The 17,504-nt window shown below is 40.8% G+C and overlaps 1 protein-coding gene across 1 annotated transcript; it reads right to left on the bottom strand.

The window, feature by feature from the left end:
- Nucleotides 1–57: 57 nt before the first annotated feature.
- aebp1a (AE binding protein 1a) lies at nucleotides 58–16,751 on the bottom strand. The gene is made up of 20 exons (XM_088355398.1): nucleotides 16,365–16,751; nucleotides 11,469–11,708; nucleotides 11,305–11,379; nucleotides 11,113–11,163; nucleotides 10,976–11,035; nucleotides 10,824–10,892; nucleotides 10,563–10,640; nucleotides 10,378–10,487; nucleotides 9,883–10,022; nucleotides 9,731–9,815; nucleotides 9,512–9,656; nucleotides 9,294–9,373; nucleotides 8,998–9,121; nucleotides 8,722–8,918; nucleotides 8,469–8,642; nucleotides 8,055–8,180; nucleotides 7,639–7,885; nucleotides 3,978–4,117; nucleotides 3,623–3,722; nucleotides 58–2,342 (listed from the first exon to the last, which is right to left on the bottom strand). The coding sequence occupies exons 1-20, from the start codon at nucleotides 16,609–16,611 to the stop codon at nucleotides 1,777–1,779; spliced, it is 3,054 nt and encodes a 1,017-aa protein (XP_088211524.1). The 5' UTR covers nucleotides 16,612–16,751; the 3' UTR covers nucleotides 58–1,776.
- Between the last annotated feature and the right edge of the window lie 753 nt (nucleotides 16,752–17,504).

Here is a 17,504-nt window from a genome sequence, read left to right on the forward strand (position 1 = left end):
AAGTTCAAAAACCACATCATGAGTAATCTGATCAAATTGGTGATGAAGAAACAAGAATTTCCCTGTTAAAAGTGCTAATAGACGCCTTTATTCCTGCCTGCACACACAAAAAAATACATTGCTGTTTTTGTTTTCTGTTTTAATATGAAAAATAGCACTGGTTTGTATAAAAAAGAGATTACAATTAAAAACATTTTTAACAAAATAAAGTGAATACTGTATGTACCGGTAGTTTATTATTCGAGTGCTAGATGCCTGGCCTGCTGTTTCTCCGACTGTTGTATTTCTGTGTTGGTTTGTCCTGCCTTCAGTCTTGAAGTCATCAAAAAGCCATTGGGCTTGCCTTCGAAACCCTGATTTCATGACTATACAAATTTCATGATAATGTAATTTACTGCACTTTGATCAGGGGTGTCAAACATAAAGCCTGTGGGGTGGATCAGGCCAACACATTTAATCCGGTCTGCGAGACATTTCTGAGAGATGCACAAGAGAAAAATGAGACGAACAATGGTCTGCAGTTCTGAATTTGTCCCCTGGATTTCGTGAAAGCGAGGCGCCACTACAATTCACCCTCTGTAGCTGTATTTGCTGGCTACCATTTATCCACCAGGGAACATTTGCATAAACAAACCATCCCAAGTTTAATTTGGCGATGTTCGAAAGTTCAGGCACTCACTTTTGTTGAATACACTATAGCAGAATGACATCATTAAATCCATCATATAGTTTGCAGTCAAATTTGTGTTGTGTGCTATTTTAGTCACTTTCTAGTTTGCACAAGTTTCTTTGAGTTAAGTAAAAAAAATGAATTTAATTATTTTCCTTTTTGATTTTTTTTTTAACAAATGCAGTTAGACGGGGTGCGTCGTTTGAGTTGTCCTTAAAAAGTTTAATGTTCTCTCCCTTTAGTAAGTGTTAACCTTGCCAAACAGAGTTCAAAGAATCCTTATGCTTTATTTTTGAATGCAAATGTATGCTTTTATCAGGCGTGTTCGGGGCAACACAAACTCCAAAAAGGAGGAAAAAAAAAGTTTTATTTTCCAGCGTGGCTAAGAAATACATGCAAATCATTTGTAGCTCTGCCGCCATTTCTTGGCTTGAAGTCATGATTGCTATCTTATATTTTCAAATCCCACACCCATCTTAAACACTACAAGACATTAAATATTAGTGAAAGAAAGCAAGAAATTAATCCATTCATTCATTATCTGCACCGCTTATCCTCAGAAGGGTCACAGGGGTGCTGGAGCCCAACCCAGCTATCTTTGGGCAGTGGGCAGGGGACACCCTGAACTGGTTGGCAGCCAGTCACAGAGCACACAGGAACGGACAACTTGCTCACTCATTCACACCCAGGGACAATTTGGACTGGCCAATTAACCTGAAATGCATGTTTTTAGAATGTGGGTGGAAACCAGAGTGCCCGGAGGAAACTCACGCAAGCACGGGGAAACCCCACACAGGAAGGTTTGATTTCAGGACCTCAGAAATGTGCCGCACACGCGCTAACCGGAATCTTACACCCCTCATAATGGTAATTTAATTGTGAGCCTCCAAAATATCCTAAGCCCTACAGTTAGGGCACACACTTTATAACATTAATTTACTCGTCTGGCAAATGTGAGAGTGCTTTTCTACTATGGGGCCCATTGGCTAAACTGAGTTTGACACCCCTTACATAGATTAATGTATTTGCAAAGAAAATAAGGTATTGTTCATGAATAGTTAGCCCCAGAGTCTTGTCCCTTGTAATGGTTTGGTGTTCTGCGGTTCTCAGTCGATGGTGAAGTGAAATGGGTAGTCCTCAGTGGGCACAGAGTCGAATATAATGCTGTCAAAAGGGTTTTCAGTGGACAGGTTATCTAAAGGGAACCAGGAGTCGTACCAGGAAGTGGTTGTTTGAGGTTTTTGTGTCGTGGTGGTGGTGGCGATGGTCGTAGTTGGTGCACCAGTAGTCGGGAGCGTGTTCTTTTGCTGGGCGCGTTGCCTTTGCAAACGCAGCCGGCGTAGGCGCAGGATCTTCAACCGGCGCAATCGCTCTGCTCGCTGGTCGGCGGCATGCTGCTCTTCCGGAGACAGGGTGCTGACGTCAGATATGCTCTGCAAAGTGGGTCTGACCTCTCTGGGCTTTGTCACCACTCGGATGGGCCGGTTGCCATTGATCGCCATGATTTGTTTGATACGGTCCCAGTTGGACTTGGCCAGGGTGAAGCTACAGGTTGTGGCGCCTGTGTCATAGCCCACCATGCATAGGCGGGTTTGCGGAGTGTAGCCATCAGCCTTGGCCGTCACGCGGTACTCTCCAGGATTCAGCAGACGCCAGTAGTCGCCGTCTGGTGCTGTTAAGAAAGATTATGTCAACCTTTCCTTGAATTCAACATTTGGAACTCTTGGACTTTAGCGCAGCCATCGGGCCAAAAACTGACAAGTTAGGAAAAATATACCCGCAAATTAGTTATCTACTGTCACACTTAAATCAGCTGACCTACTTGTTGGAAGGATTCCAAGCATTTATGTATAATAAAATTTGGCACACTCATGTGTATATGTTAATGCCAATTTGATTAATATTGACTGCTATGGACAAAGTCCGCAAAGGAGTGTCTTCACAGCACAATGTCAATGTCTTACTTTCTTAGACAATTCCCCTCTGGATGAATGAGATTCCCACTGTCCATAGGGACATAGGGAATCTCATCCATTCATTTGGGTTACTAATTAGGTGACGAAGTTTTGGGCTCCCAAAGAGAGACAACGTAACTCGTGCCCTTCACCCGCACTTAATTGACTTTTTTCACTTTGACATTCAGAACACTTGGCATATAGGGCAATGCTTTCTTTTAAACAGTCGAATTCCTTGGTCCGCACCAGTTCCAAACCAGCTACTCAGTGCCTTGGCAAATCACCCAAAACAGGGTGGGGAGCACTGCCACGTCGAAGCAGTGCCCGAACGGGCACCGCAGCTGACTGAATATTGAAATGTGACATTATATAAAGTTACAATTAGGTGAGTTTTTAACTGATATCATTTTTATTTATTTTAAATCATCACATTTATATTTGAATCAAGTTTATTGTTTAGTGGTAATTAATTTACGTATTCGTTTTACTTAATAATAAATATTTTCTATCATTTGCTGACACCATACAGTTTAAACCAGTGGCAAAATCATCTTGAATTTCTTTTTATGGGCGGCATTGGCTCAGGAGGTAGAGCGCTCGTCTTGGGATCAAGAGATCGCAGTCCGAATCCCGATTACATGTCGAAGTGTCCTTGGGTAAGACACTGAACCCCTAATGCCCCCAATAAGCAGGTTGGCGCCTTGTATGGCTGCACGGCCGCTATTGGTGTGTGAGTGTGTGTGAAGCACATTGTAAAGCGCTTTGGGAAGTCTTCATTGACTTGAAAAGCGCTACACAAATGCAGATCATTTCATTTCATTTTTCTCTTATTGTTTATTGTACAGTTATTTGTTTTAGAGTGGATTTAAAAGAAAACATAATAGTGTATCTGATTATTCGACAGATTGAGATTCAAAAAATTTCTGTTAAGTGAATGATTTTTGGTGGGGATGTCACTTCTCAGCGGTAAGTGTTATTTATTTTATTTTTTTCATACCAGTGATGACGTCATGGCGTATCCCTTCCACAGATATAGTTGCGTTGGCCAGTGTATTTCCCTCTGTGTCCTTGACCACACCTTTTATCCCACGATGCACCTGAAAAACAAGCCACAAAACAGAAATCAGAGGATGTTGCACTCGTGGTCTATGCAGCCCTCTGAAACCTTTTGTGTTTAAGGGCTTTACAAATAGATGACTTGACTTGAATCTCTGGAGAGAAGTGGTTTCCAGACTGGGTTATACCAGTCAAAATGAATAGTCATTTGGGACAGTCGTTGATAACCAGACCCAACTATACCAGTTTTTGACAGCCATGTCAATGTTAGCTTTCAAAGTGTCTGTGGTTCTGACCTGCTCGATGAAGGACAGTAAAGCCTCTCGGTTGTTCTCCCACTCCAAGGTAAGTTCACTCTCATGCGGAAACTTGTCGCATCCCAGGAAGATCGAAATCTCTAAGCAGTTGGTGTGTAGGTAGCTGAAGTCGTTCATACCTGTTGAGGCATGGTCACACTAAGCATGTAAACTGCTATTCCTTAACTAGAGGCAAATCTTGAAATGAGTACAGTAGTTGCTGAAGATACATGAAGGTTGTTGGTAATCTAGTTGGTACATTATTTATTTGGTTGATTTGTTACTGAATTTTTACTTTGGTTTCGTTGGTGTTTAAGATTGCCTTTTTTGGGGGTCAGTAAAAACTGGATAGGCTTATTACTGTATTACATTATGACATAAGCCTCCCTAAACAACTGATTTTGTGTTCATTTTTATGGACCAGTTACACATTTTCCAAGCATCTACCAAATTGGGAGCATCCCCAGTAAGCAGACAATAAGTCCACAGCTTCTTATCTACTTGAAACTATCAAACTGCACCCACCTCATTGAAAACAACTCGATTAGAAATATCCACACAGAAAAATATTGAAAGTTCTTATCACGCAGTGTACATTCCGTGCAACTGGAGATTTATGTATTAACTACCTATCGCGCACCTGGGCCATACACAACTTTCTTAGACGAATTTGCTGAACTTTTGTCTGAACTAGTAACCTATGCAGACAAAATTATAATTATGGGGGACTTTATCATTCATATGAACTCCCCACTCAGTTCACTTACTATTGCGTTTCGGTCTCTAATTGATGCATTTGGTTTTAATCAACTGGTTGATTTGCCAACCCATAAAGATGGAAACACGCTAGACTTGGTTCTGACTCGAGGAGTTTTAACCTCAAACATTATTGTGTTACCGTGTACTACCGTTATCTTGGATCATTATTTAGTTAGGTGCTAGCTAAATGTAGTGCTAAAAAAGCTGAAGGATTTAGCGGACGCAATATAAGCACTGGTACAGTTTCTGAGCTCTTTGAACTCCTTCCTGGAGCAGTTGCGTCCTTTCTTTCATACAATGGCTCGATTGACTCACTCATGAATGAGTTCAATACTACCCTGACTAGTGTCCTGGATTCAATAGCGCCCATAAAGCTTAAATCACGTCCTAAAAGACGCACGCCTTGGTTTACTGATGAAACCAGAACCCTTAAACAAGAATGCAGGAAATTGGAAAGAAAATGGTGTGCTACCAAGCTTGAGGTTTTCCATCAAACCTGGTGTGACAGCTTGTTAAAGTATAAAGCGGCCCTTGCCTCTGCAAAATCGGCCTACCTTTCGAAGGTGATTGCGTCTCAAAAGAACAATCCCAAAGTCCTTTTTGACACTGTAGCATCGCTTACAAGGCAACAGACTATCGCAGATAGTTCGACGCACTCTGCTCATGACTTAATGGTCTTCTTTACTAAGAAGATTCAATGCATACAGGAAGAAATTGCTAAATATATTATTAATACCACACATATTAAAGGGCTGAAATCTACAGATGCACGACAGGGTGGCTGTCCAGGGAAATTGTCCAGTTTTAGTGAACTGTCACTTGATGAGCTCAAACAGGTGATGAATGCGGCCAAACCGACAACTTGCCAGTTCGACCCGCTCCCAGGTTCACTTATTAAAAGTCTTTTTGGCGTCCTTGGACCTTCAGTTCTAAATATTATAAACATATCACTCTCCTTAGGTGTAGTTCCAGCAGCTTTTAAGTCCGCCGTTATTAAACCCACACTGAAACAACCCAACCTTGATCCAGAAATCTTATGAAATTATAGACCTGTGTCAAACCTACCTTTCCTTTCTAAAGTACTTGAAAAAGTAGTGGCACAGCAGCTGAATGATTTCATATCCGAGAATAACCTTTTTGAATCTATGCAATCAGGATTCAGGGCTAACCACTCTACTGAGACAGCTCTGATCAAGGTAACGAATGATCTACTGGCAATGGATTCTGGCGCTTCATCAGTTTTGCTGCTGCTGGATCTTAGTGCTGCTTTTGACACAGTGCACCACAATTTCCTACTAGAACGGTTGGAAAAAATGGATTGGTCTCTCAGGAACCATCCTCTCGTGGTTCAGATCCTACCTCTCAGATAGGACGCACTGTGTTAAATATGGCAAAATGACATCTGAGCCCTTTAATGTTACCTGTGGTGTTACGCAGGGTTCAGTGCTTGGCCCCCTTCTTTTCAGCATTTACATGCTTCCATTAGGTGATATTATTCGCAAGTACAATATCAGCTTCCACTGCTACGCAGACAACACTCAACTATACCTTCAGTTGGAGGAATCTCCCACACTAAACTGTGGAAATTTGGAGGCCTGCCTCATTGAGATAAAAGAGTGGATGTCACTCAATTTCTTGCGTCTTAACTCTGAAAAGACCGAAATGTTAGTCATTGGTCCATCTAAATGCTGTGACTTATTCTCAAAAACTGCTGTGAACATTGTCAAATGTCACATCACACAGAGTGACTCAGTTAAAAATTTAGGTGTCATATTTGACCCTGATCTATCCTTTGAAACGCCTGTAAAGAAAATTACTAGAACCGCTTTCTTCCATCTTCGTAACATTGCTAAAATCCGTTCAATACTGTCTCAGTCGGATGCGGAAATTATAATTCATGCGTTTGTTACCTCCTGTCTCGATTACTGTAATGCACTACTCTCTGGTCTCCCGAAGTCTAGAATCAAGTCTCTTCAGCTGGTACAAAATGCCGCAGCGAGGCTTTTAACTAGGACAAAAAAGTACTATCACATAACACCGATTTTGGCTAACCTGCATTGGCTCCCAGTTAGCCTTAGATGTGATTTCAAGGTTCTCTTAATATTATACAAAATCATACATGGACTTGCTCCCTCTTATCTTTCAGATCTGATTTCCCCCTATGTCCCGGTCCGAAGCCTACGATTTAAGAGTGCCGGTCTTCTGGTGATCCCAAGAGCAAAAAAGTGTTCTGCTGGTTCGAGAGCGTTCTCCATCCGCGCACCGGTGCTGTGGAATGCTCTTCCCCCTAAGATCCGATCTGCAACCTCAGTGGAAATGTTTAAATCTAAGCTTAAAGCTCACTTCTACTCCATAGCATATGAATAACCTACTCTTCTCGTTGGCTGAAAAATAGTCTGTGTAATATAGTGCAATAATCTGTGAAGCCCTTTGAGACTCTTCGTGATTCAGGGCTATACAAATAAAAATGACTTGACTTGACTTGACTTGAGAAAGGCGGCCATACTGGATGGGAACAGCGCAATATTTTTGCCTAAGGTTTATTGCGCCCGCCCACTATCTCTGAAGGGCGGATTGCATATGGTTCTCGCTCTGGCTTCCACTCACCAGGTAACATTACTTATAATAAACAGTAAAGTTACAAAAACGCCCTACACATTCCTCTTTCATTTGAACATCCGACAAAATTTGTGTAGACCCATGACAACATCCACCCGCGTCTGTTGGACCATCCAATTTGAAAGACTGTTTACATTGAGGTATGCGCGTGACATCACACGAAAACTATCGATACTGGGGCTCCATAACACAGATTTAAAAAAAAAGAAGCTTTGAAAATAGATTGCAGTTCACTTACTGGGTATGTCAACAGTCTTATGTTAAAACCCTAATGGGTACCTACTTCCTACCACTGGCTTCCAACTGGCGCCGTTGGTGATGCCCTGGCCTCTGGTAATGTCATCCCCATGGCAAGATCCACGATGGATTTCCGTCATGGTCAAGTGACTGTGGGCATATGCCATGGCCAGCCAGCGAAACATGACATCGTCAGGCGTCTCCCGCAGGGCGCCCTCGTTCTGACGTTGAATACGGGCCCAAGTGTCCTCATTCATATCTTCATTGACATTCCAGCGGCGGCTGTCGCTCATCTTGGACAACACACATAGATCATGGTGGGGCTATACTTTTCAGAGCGGTATGAGTACTTCACAAGTCTTAACCCTCTAGTTGCACTCCAGTCTCAAGTCACCATGGCAATGAAATTACAGTTACATAGCTCAATTCCCCCACCTCCGATTCCGCGGCATTCAGCCTTACCGAAATCTGGGGCCGCTGCATGTCGAAAGGGTACGTAACAAGTTTTTCACCCCCTTGCAGGTTCGCACCCAACACAAAAGGGGTGCGCTCCATCCAAGAAATAATAGCTTTAGTCTCCACGGCCATCTGAAAGTGCGCATGAAAACACAAGTTTTTTGTTCAAGCATTTGTTTTCTCGCAGCAGACGCTGTGGTAACCAATAGGGGGTAATGAAGGTGAGAAGCACTATTCAGGGTACTGAAGTATGTCCCAAAGCCAATCGTATTCGGATTAACAGTACTCTCTATTATGAAATGTAAAACTATTGGTCATTGATATCGTTCTCTATTGGTTATTGGAGTGAAATTTATTCTGTCCAAGTTTAAATCCAAGGAGAATGATCAAAGAAAGTCCCTGCTGCTAATCATAACTTACCGATCCATTGAGAACATTCTCTGGCATGGGAATATGATGGTTGGGTACAAAACGTGGTACCCAGCCGCGGTCCTCCGCCCCCCACAAGATGCTGTTGAGATCTGGGAAATTTTGGAAAATATCGTAACCCTCCTCTGTCCAGTGGCCAAGCACCCAGTTGCCCATCTCAGAACCCTGAAGAATAGAAAGAAACTGCGTGAAGTCTCACGCCCAACCCAAAAAAGACTCCACTTGCTTCACTTGGGTGACATACCGCCTCAAAGGCCAGTTCGTACGCATCGGGGTTGAGCGATGGTACCAGGTGTATCCTCACTCCATCCACCAAGCGGCGTACTCGAGGGTTTTTGTCCTTGTATTCCTTGCATATGAACTGCATCAAGAGGAGGAGAAGCTCTCGACCTAGCACCTCATTACCGTGGAGACCTGCTGTATATCGGAATTCCGGTTCCCCTGGATACCAAAACTGCCTTCATAAGCTTGTTTTGTGAACATTTCTAAACACTGATTGGGAAAAAAAGTGCTCTCTCACCCTTCTCATGCTCGCCAGGGTTGTCAGAAATCTCCATGGCGTACATTTTCAAACCCTTAAAACTTTTACCGATGTTGTAGATTCTGGTGATGTTGGGACACTCCTCGTTTATCACCTTCATCATCTAAGATAACAAGAAAATGTATATGTATGAAGTATTACAGTAGTCGCATGGACTTTCTCATACGGGGCTGTGTCAGTCATTTTAACGTTCCAAAAGGTAAAAATAGGAAATCTCAAACTTTTTAGTGTAAAACCGTTCCATTTTCCAGTACTGCAGAACAAAAAGAAGGCACCTGTCTCATGTCCTTGTAGTTATGATGTCTAAAATCAAGCTCGTCGGATGACTTCACTTCGTTCTCACTTTGGTAGCTACCTGAAAGATAAGAGTCACAGGATTTTTGACTGGAACAATTTGATATTCAATTTTAGGACAGCAATTCTGAATCATTATCTGCTGTGAGCCTCAAATTTGCTATGTAACGTGCAAGGAAGCATTTTTTTGCATGCTGACCTGGAAGATGACATGCCAAAATCTCAGCCCGGAGACACAAGCTGCCATTCCAGCTCTGCGGCAGAATTCGGATGTAGCGCGCCACCACTGGCCAAGAAAACTGGTTCAGAACCGGAGTGTCTTTATCCACATTCCCATAAAATAACTATGAAAGGATGAAATTTGTTGTTGTTATCACTTTTTTGTTGAGATCGTTCCATTTGAGGTCTTATGACCTACCCACTCAGCATAGCCGTCATGGAGAACCGTCCAGTCGCGGCTGTCATTGCTAAAGGCCACAAAATAGGATGACACATAGTCCTCACTGCAAAAGAAACATATACAATGTAAATATAGGAGTTGTTTTTCACACAAGTGTGTAGGAGACCCACATCTGTTCAGAATTTCTCCCCTGTGTGATGACACCGGAGAACTCCACCTCTCGTCTAGCATCCACCTCAAACCAACTGTTGGCCTCCTCAGGCTCTGCACACCAAGCACCCCCGTAAAGATCTTCATCGTCAATGGAGCCCTGATTGTAGAACAAGAGTTATCACTGTCTGGCTCGGACAAGCGTGGTGTTGAGGGAGACTATTGTGGTCTGGTGTTCCAATGATTTATAATAAATCAAAATGTAATCGGTTGATCCACTTCAGTATGGTCTTGAGCACCAGTTTAATCAATTGCAGTTGTGTGGTCAAATAAAAAATAAAGTTATGTTGTTTTATGGAAATCTGGAAAGAGCAAGTCTAGTTTGGTCTGGGGTTCCGGCGGTGCAATCTGGTTCAATTGTGGTCTGTGGTTAAATCTTAACAAATGTTCCAGTCCTATTTGGTATGAGAGACCAGTCCAGTGTTTTGTGATTTCCTCTGGCTAAATTTCAGTACCTGCATGTTGAGTCTTCCCCTCTGAGCGGCAAATCCGTGTTGTGACTGCGAGGAGGCCAGCAACTGGTCATCTTCCACACGGTGAGACTCCAAACCCAGAGGTGGACATTCTGAAAACACCATGAAATGCAGTAACATCCCCAAGCGCATAGGTACAATCTATTTAGTGGGATCCTTTATCTTACTTTTAGGTTCCGGTGGATGTAAAATATGTTTTAGTCTTTCTTCTTCTTCCTCTTCCCATATCTTCCTCAAACGCTCAGCTTCGAAACAAGCACAAAACAAAAGTGAGTCAGTCAGTGTTTGGATCTCCATGTTTGCACACACCTGCACAGTATATATGTGTCTAATTCCTCTTCAGATTGAATGTATTTTTTGTCTTTTTCATAGAAACATGGCATGAAATTTCAGAACGAAATGAAAAAGCTATGAGGATCATTCCAAACCCTTTTCAGCCTTTTCCGCCTTTTCTTTGCGCGCTTGCTCCTCCTCTAGCTCTTGTTTCTTCTTAGCAACTGTCCGAACAAAAATAATGTTGGTGATTACTTTTTTGGTTTGACAGCATGGCAGTCAGTGGCTGCGGACGTGGTGAACATACGGTCATCGTAGTCATACTCCTCGTACCAGGGTATCACAAAGGGGACGTCTGTGGTCTCTTCTACAATACAAGCAGGAGTTTCTCTAAGGGGAATCACGAGTCTAGAAAGTCACCTAAGTTCCATGAGTGGGAAATACCTGGGATGTACATGATCACCTCTGGAGTGGTCATCTCCTTTTTGTCTCTGCCTGTCAAAATGATAAAAATGATAAATGAATTGTGTCTTTTGTCTGGGACTTAAAAAGATCTGGGCAAAAGTGTGGTATGGATCATCCCTAACTTATACGTATGTATGCTTTCTGAATTAGGTTTGCAAATGACCCACTGACCTGGTATCCTCCTGATGAGGTCTGGTTCTTCGGGCTCTTCCCACATCGGCGGCACAGTGGGAGGAGGTCTGGTTGCTTTGAAGACAAAATAATTCTCTTACTCTTATTAGGTCCAGAACACTCACTTCCTGTTTTGATGGAAAAACAAAAGTGAAACCTCATACTTGCGTCTGTGGTTGGTTGAGTCAGCGGTTTGGCATCTGGCGTTGCGGTTGTGGTGGCGGTAGCCTTTACAGCAATTGTGGTCATGGTGGGTTTGAGTTTTTTGGACGCTTTGGGCTTCTTGGTTGCTTTGGGCTGTCTGGGCTTTTTAGTGGGCTTTGGACCTTTGGGCTTCTTAGTGGGTTTGGGTGTTTTCTGTTTTTTGGCCTTGGCCTCCTTCTCTGCTGCCTTCCTTGCTTTGGCTTAACAGAGGCAGAACAAACAATCAGTAGAATCGATATGGGCAAGTTTTTAAAACAGTTTTCACATTACTGCACCTAACCCAAAACTTCCAAAATCGTCCCTTCGAAAGAGACCCAAAACAGCACCAACCATGGTCACTGGTTTATAAAATACAACAAGCTATTTTGCTAATACCTCAGATTGAGAAATTATCAATAAAACAACCACATATGTCAGTTTATCGACTATATCGATTTTTTTCTTCCAAATATAAAGTTTACAGTATACTTACTTACTACAAAAGCAGTGTTTTTCAGCCAGTGTATCTTAAGACGTCCAGTGTGCCACATAATATATTGCCCCATTTTATATTTTCCAAAAGGAATGCCATTGATGCAGTATCTTTGCTTCCTTCCAGTGATCAGCACAGTAACTGTGACATTCATTCACATGAGTGGGTGTCAGAAGATTACCATTTTTTAAATATACTTATCAAGGTAATATATTTGATAACTTCCTTGATGACGCTGTTTAGGATTGCACATGAAAAACAATAAGATAAATCAAATAAATGAAAGTCTTGCACATAATTATACTGATATCAATGTTTGTGAGGTAAATAAAACATAGTTAAACATTTTTGGGATTATTCTGCCGGCATGTTAAGTTGTTTTTGCTCACTTTAAGTTTTATTCTTCTCGTTATTTATGTAGAAAAAAGGCAGTATGCTTTTGCTCAGATATTTAAAATTTAATTAATAGTTAGTTTTTTAACGATGGGGGGGCATTGATTTAACAACAACAAAAATACTTTACTGAGGAGAAGGGAGTGTGGGGAACGGAATTACTGAGCAGGGAAACGTGAGAGGGAGTCATAAGTTGGTGAAACTCTTAAAACTGAGATTTTGCTGTTATTTCAAAAAGATAGCTGGAGTGTAAGATCCTGGGACGTCGTAGTAGGAGGCGCTTGTAGTCTTGGTGAATGTCTTCAGGAAGCCAATCAGCACCATGAGGTGGGAGCCTGGAATATTTATGGAAGAGGTGGCTAATTTTCTGATTAGAATCTCCTGGGAAGAGGAACAGTGCTGCCATCTTTGGAGAAAGAGAACGACTGCAGGCGCAAAACCACGACACAAGTGTGGTGTCTGTATCCACAACTCAATATTTAGTTGTTCTATTTGTCTGCAAAAATGTGGAAGCGACAGCCCTAGTTTTTTGTATTAATCGGCCAGTTAATCACTAATCCATTTATCCATCCATTATCTGCACCGCTTATCCTCAGTAGTGTCGCGTGGGTGCTGGAGCCCATCCTAGGTATCTGGAGTATTTTTGCTTAAACCGGGGTGCCTGGAGGAAACCCACACAAGCACGGGGAGAACATGCAAATTCCACACAGGAGGTTCGATCTCATGACCTCAGAACTGTGCCGCACAAGCACTAACCACTGTGCCGCCGTGCTGCCCTAATCACTAATCAGTAACCTAAATTTTGTGTCACCGGATACCAAAATGGGGCTTACCCAACCAAGCTGTCCATTTCCATTGACTACAGTTTTAAGTCAATGTACAGTAGGTATTATGCTGGGGTGTTTGCCTTTCTTCAGTGGAAAGTTTTTTGGTGTCATGTAAACCACAACATTAATCCCTATTATTGCTTTTTGGAAAATGCACATTTTATTCTACCCACAAACCAGACGACTTCTTCGGAATTTCAATCATGGCATTTTATGGTTATTAGATTCACTAATACCGAAGCACCAATGCCCTGTGTTGTCATTTTGTCGTTTTTGTTAGTTATTCTAGATAGATTGATGTTGGCATTGGTGAGCTATTCGTAAAAAATACTGCAAAATATTATAATGAAACTAGCATAAAAAAAGGATACAAACTTAAGTTCAAATGAGAAACACTGGGCTCCTTTGGGGAAGTAAAAACCTTTGGTAAAGCATTTCTGTAAAATGACACATAGCAAATGAGAGAAAGAATGTCTTGAAAGAAGCCCAAGTGCAGTAGAAAGTTTGGTTGGGGAGTGATATCAAGAAGTATGAAAACCCATTTAAACCCATTTATTAACTTGTTCAAATGGATAAATACATTAAAACATATTGCAGTCAAACTTATTGATAAAGTTGAATATAGGAACTTATTCAAACGTACTGTATATGTAAACTTATTCATTTTACTGAAGAGCTTTTCAAATCTATGAGTAAAGTTCATGTAACATATTCTTAAGCATATTTATTGTGATTTGAATAGACTGCGGCGTATTTCAAATGTATGAATAAGACAAAGCAGTGCTTCACAAATGGGGGTGCTCGTACCCGTGGTGATGCCAGAGGGAGTTCTGGATATTTTAAAATATATCCTAAAAAAGGTATGAATGAAAACTTAGAGGACTTGCTGTAGAAAAAAAAGGCAATACTTGTTCTACCGATTCTATTTTACAGTAGTAGTATTCCTTTTTCCTTAATTTCAATTCATTTTTCTGATAAAGAAAAATGGTAAATTTAAGTATTTCTTTTTGTGATTTCATGATGTTGAAAAGTTTGGTGTTTGTATAAAATGGAAGCATTTATTTATACTTTAGGTATTTGTATTCCAATGATATTATTTTCCTATTTTCAGGAAGAAAATTAGAATGGAAAATCAGAAATAAAGTACTTATATTAAGCAGATTTATCTTCTGAAGGGATGATGTTCTCTTTATTTATGTCTAATTACCTGAAATAATGATTGTCTAGAAAACATTTTTGCAGGTATTTTAATATAAACAACAGAAAGTCTTTGTGACCAAAACGCAGATTTATTCACTTCTCAATTTACTCTTTGCGAAGACTTTTAAGATTTTTGGGTAACTGTAGCAATCAAGATGGCGGACAATTTTGTCAGCTCCTTTTAAGTGAGGCTCTTGTAAAATAAATGCTAATTTCTCAACATACGAGTACTTAAAAAATGCATGCTTCGGCAGTAGTTCATGTAATTTTGCTTATTTTTTTAAAGCAAGGAATATTTTATGCCATACATGTTTTCTCATGTAACCCCATTTAAGAACCTCCTAGTGGAAAAAGAATCTGGCAAAATAAAACTGTCTAAAATGTATGAATCAGATTCTGATACGTTTATTCTGCTTGTTTCTATTTTGTACATTTGACACCTGCAAAAAAGAATGCATTAGATGATATTTTGTTTGTTATTTTGACTATTACTCCTTACTATATTCACTGTTGACATAACTGTCACTATCGGCCGATAATATTGCTGTTTTATGACTTTGGCACACTGTAGGTCAGATGTGTTTTTTGTAACTAAGTAGATTTGAATTGGGAAAGGGCTCAGAAGAGGACCTTGAGAGACGATTTGGATTTATGTATCGTGAAGGTTTTTTTTTTTTTTTTGGTACGGTCCTCATGTTCTCCTTGCAAGTTCAAAATACATTGATGTATTTTCTCCTTATTTTGAGTGTCGCCTAAACCAGTGGTCCCCAACCTTTTCTGTACCACAGAAGGGTTTAATGTCTAACAATATCCTCTTAGTTCAGCCCAATGATAACATTAGTAATACTAACAATAATAACAACAAGAATCTGAATGAGCCTAAATCCACTGTGTAATCAATAGAGCATTAGGGATATAGATTATTTCTACTCATGGTACTAGAGACAAATGTGAGGCTCGTCCTAAAATTATATATATATATATATATATATATATATATATATATATATATATATATATATATATATATATATATATATATATATATATATATATATATATATATATATATATATATATATATATATATATATAATATATATATATATATAAGCACCGAAAGCACAACTAGGGAAACAATTCTTTGGTGTATCTGATGATGAATCACATTGAAGGACATTAAATAAATACATTGTACATTTTATTTTCGCATTGTGTTTATAGTTTATGTTTTCAATAAACCATTTTAATCAGGGTCCCATGTATTTACCAATTTGGTACTGTGAGTAGAAATAGTGTGATGAGATAAAATTCAATGCATTTAACTACATCATCTACATCCCTAGTGTGCGCACTCACCACTCTGATCTGGGTCCATATTCTGTTGCATCCAATGTTGTTCAAATGTGGTCAGTAATATTTTGCGACGGATCAATCATCTCTCAAAAACTACCGCTAAACCTCTTGTTTACCTCGCATTCAACTTTTGAGTGTGCAGGATATAAGGTACAGGCAATAAAATAAGAGAACCTTAGCTCGGTGGCCTTGGGGTAGAGCGCCCTGGGAGGTTGATAGTTCGAGCCTCGGCTCAGTCATACTTAAGACTTACAACACTGGTACCCATTGCCTCCCTGCTTGGCGCTCGACATTAGGGCTTGGAATTTGGGGGGCTTGGTCACCTCATGACTAAAAATCGTGAAAAACACACACCAAAAATAGTAATAATAAAAAATAAGACAACTTATTTTTCTTTTCTGTGTACCAAACGACCCACGGCTAGTACGGGTCTGCGGCCCGGTGGTTTCTAAACTCTAAACTATTAATTCCAAAGCTGTGCAGGTTTTCATTCCTTGCCCAAAGGTCAAGTCTGTTTAGGCGCAGGCCTGCTGACGTGATCTACTCCTCATTAGCTCTCTTTCTTTTTGTTTGTTTTTTAAATCAATTAGGAAGCATCTAGCTCTCACCTGCCTCCACCTCTTCTGGGGTTTTCTTCTTCTTGGCCTTTGGCTTTTCCACTTCTGCCGCCGGTTCGTCCGCCACCTGGCCCAAGGGGGATTGTAGGGGGTCACTCAGGGGCCCATTTTTTTCCGCCAGCCCCCGGGCCTCCCTCACCTGAGCCCCCCCTCCCCCGTCTGTCTGCCAGCAATCTCTGCACAGCAGGAAGGCAGACAGTATCAAAATTATGCAAGAGGCCACCAAAAAGCTCTTCATAACTGCAGAAAGACCAAAGTGAAGAAGAAAAGCTCAGCGAGGGGCGTCCCCAGGTCAGACTCGAGAAAGCAGACGATGTGAGGCCCTCGCTGGGAACGAGGTTGACACTGATCGTTTTCAAGTGTGGGAACAACCTACTCTGCCTCCTCCTCTCCCTCTTCTTCAGCCCTTTTTTTGCCTGTTCCAGCCAAGGGAGGAGCTTGTGGAGACACATGAGACGTTCCAGCCGGTGAGAAGAAGAGAGAAGAATAAAAGAACTGCTGATTCATCTGGAAAAACGATGGAGATCTATCCTTCGAGTAACGACATGAGCAGCTTTTTAAACGAACTGACTGTGGTCATATTTGTTTTTTGTCTTGTTTTCAGCAAACCAAACAGTGGTGGAGAAAGGAGAACATCAATCATAGAAAGTTGAATCTTCATTTTTTTAATTTACATTTGGAATTTTAGGACAATTTCAATGAAGACTGTTTCAAGAAAACGATTCTACAAAAGCTACAGGACTAGTTCTAGGTTTGATGGGTGGTAAAATTAACAGAGGAAAAGCCAGAGTCAAAATAAATTTGAACAAAAGCCGTCAATTTAGCAAACAATTAACAAAATATAGTCAACAAGTTACAACATTTTTCATTAACTATTGTAAAATAACTAAATTTGGTTAATATTGGTTTAATAACTCTGTTTTCGTTCTTTTTCAGTTTAAAAAACGGTCATTTACTCCAATTTCGGTTGATAACCTGATATATCGCAAAAAAAATAAATTTATGAACACGGAATAGGTTTTAGAATCAACCTTAATCTGTTTTTGTTTCAGAATTTAAGGTCACTGTCATGATTACTGATGCGGGGCACCTAGGTCTGCTTCGTTGGCGCCAACAGCCGTGGACGCTTAT

Source organism: Urocampus carinirostris, chromosome 16 (genome assembly GCF_059441175.1).
Source record: "Urocampus carinirostris isolate Australia breed hairy pipefish chromosome 16, RoL_Ucar_1.0, whole genome shotgun sequence".
Taxonomy (NCBI): Eukaryota; Metazoa; Chordata; class Actinopteri; order Syngnathiformes; family Syngnathidae; genus Urocampus; species Urocampus carinirostris.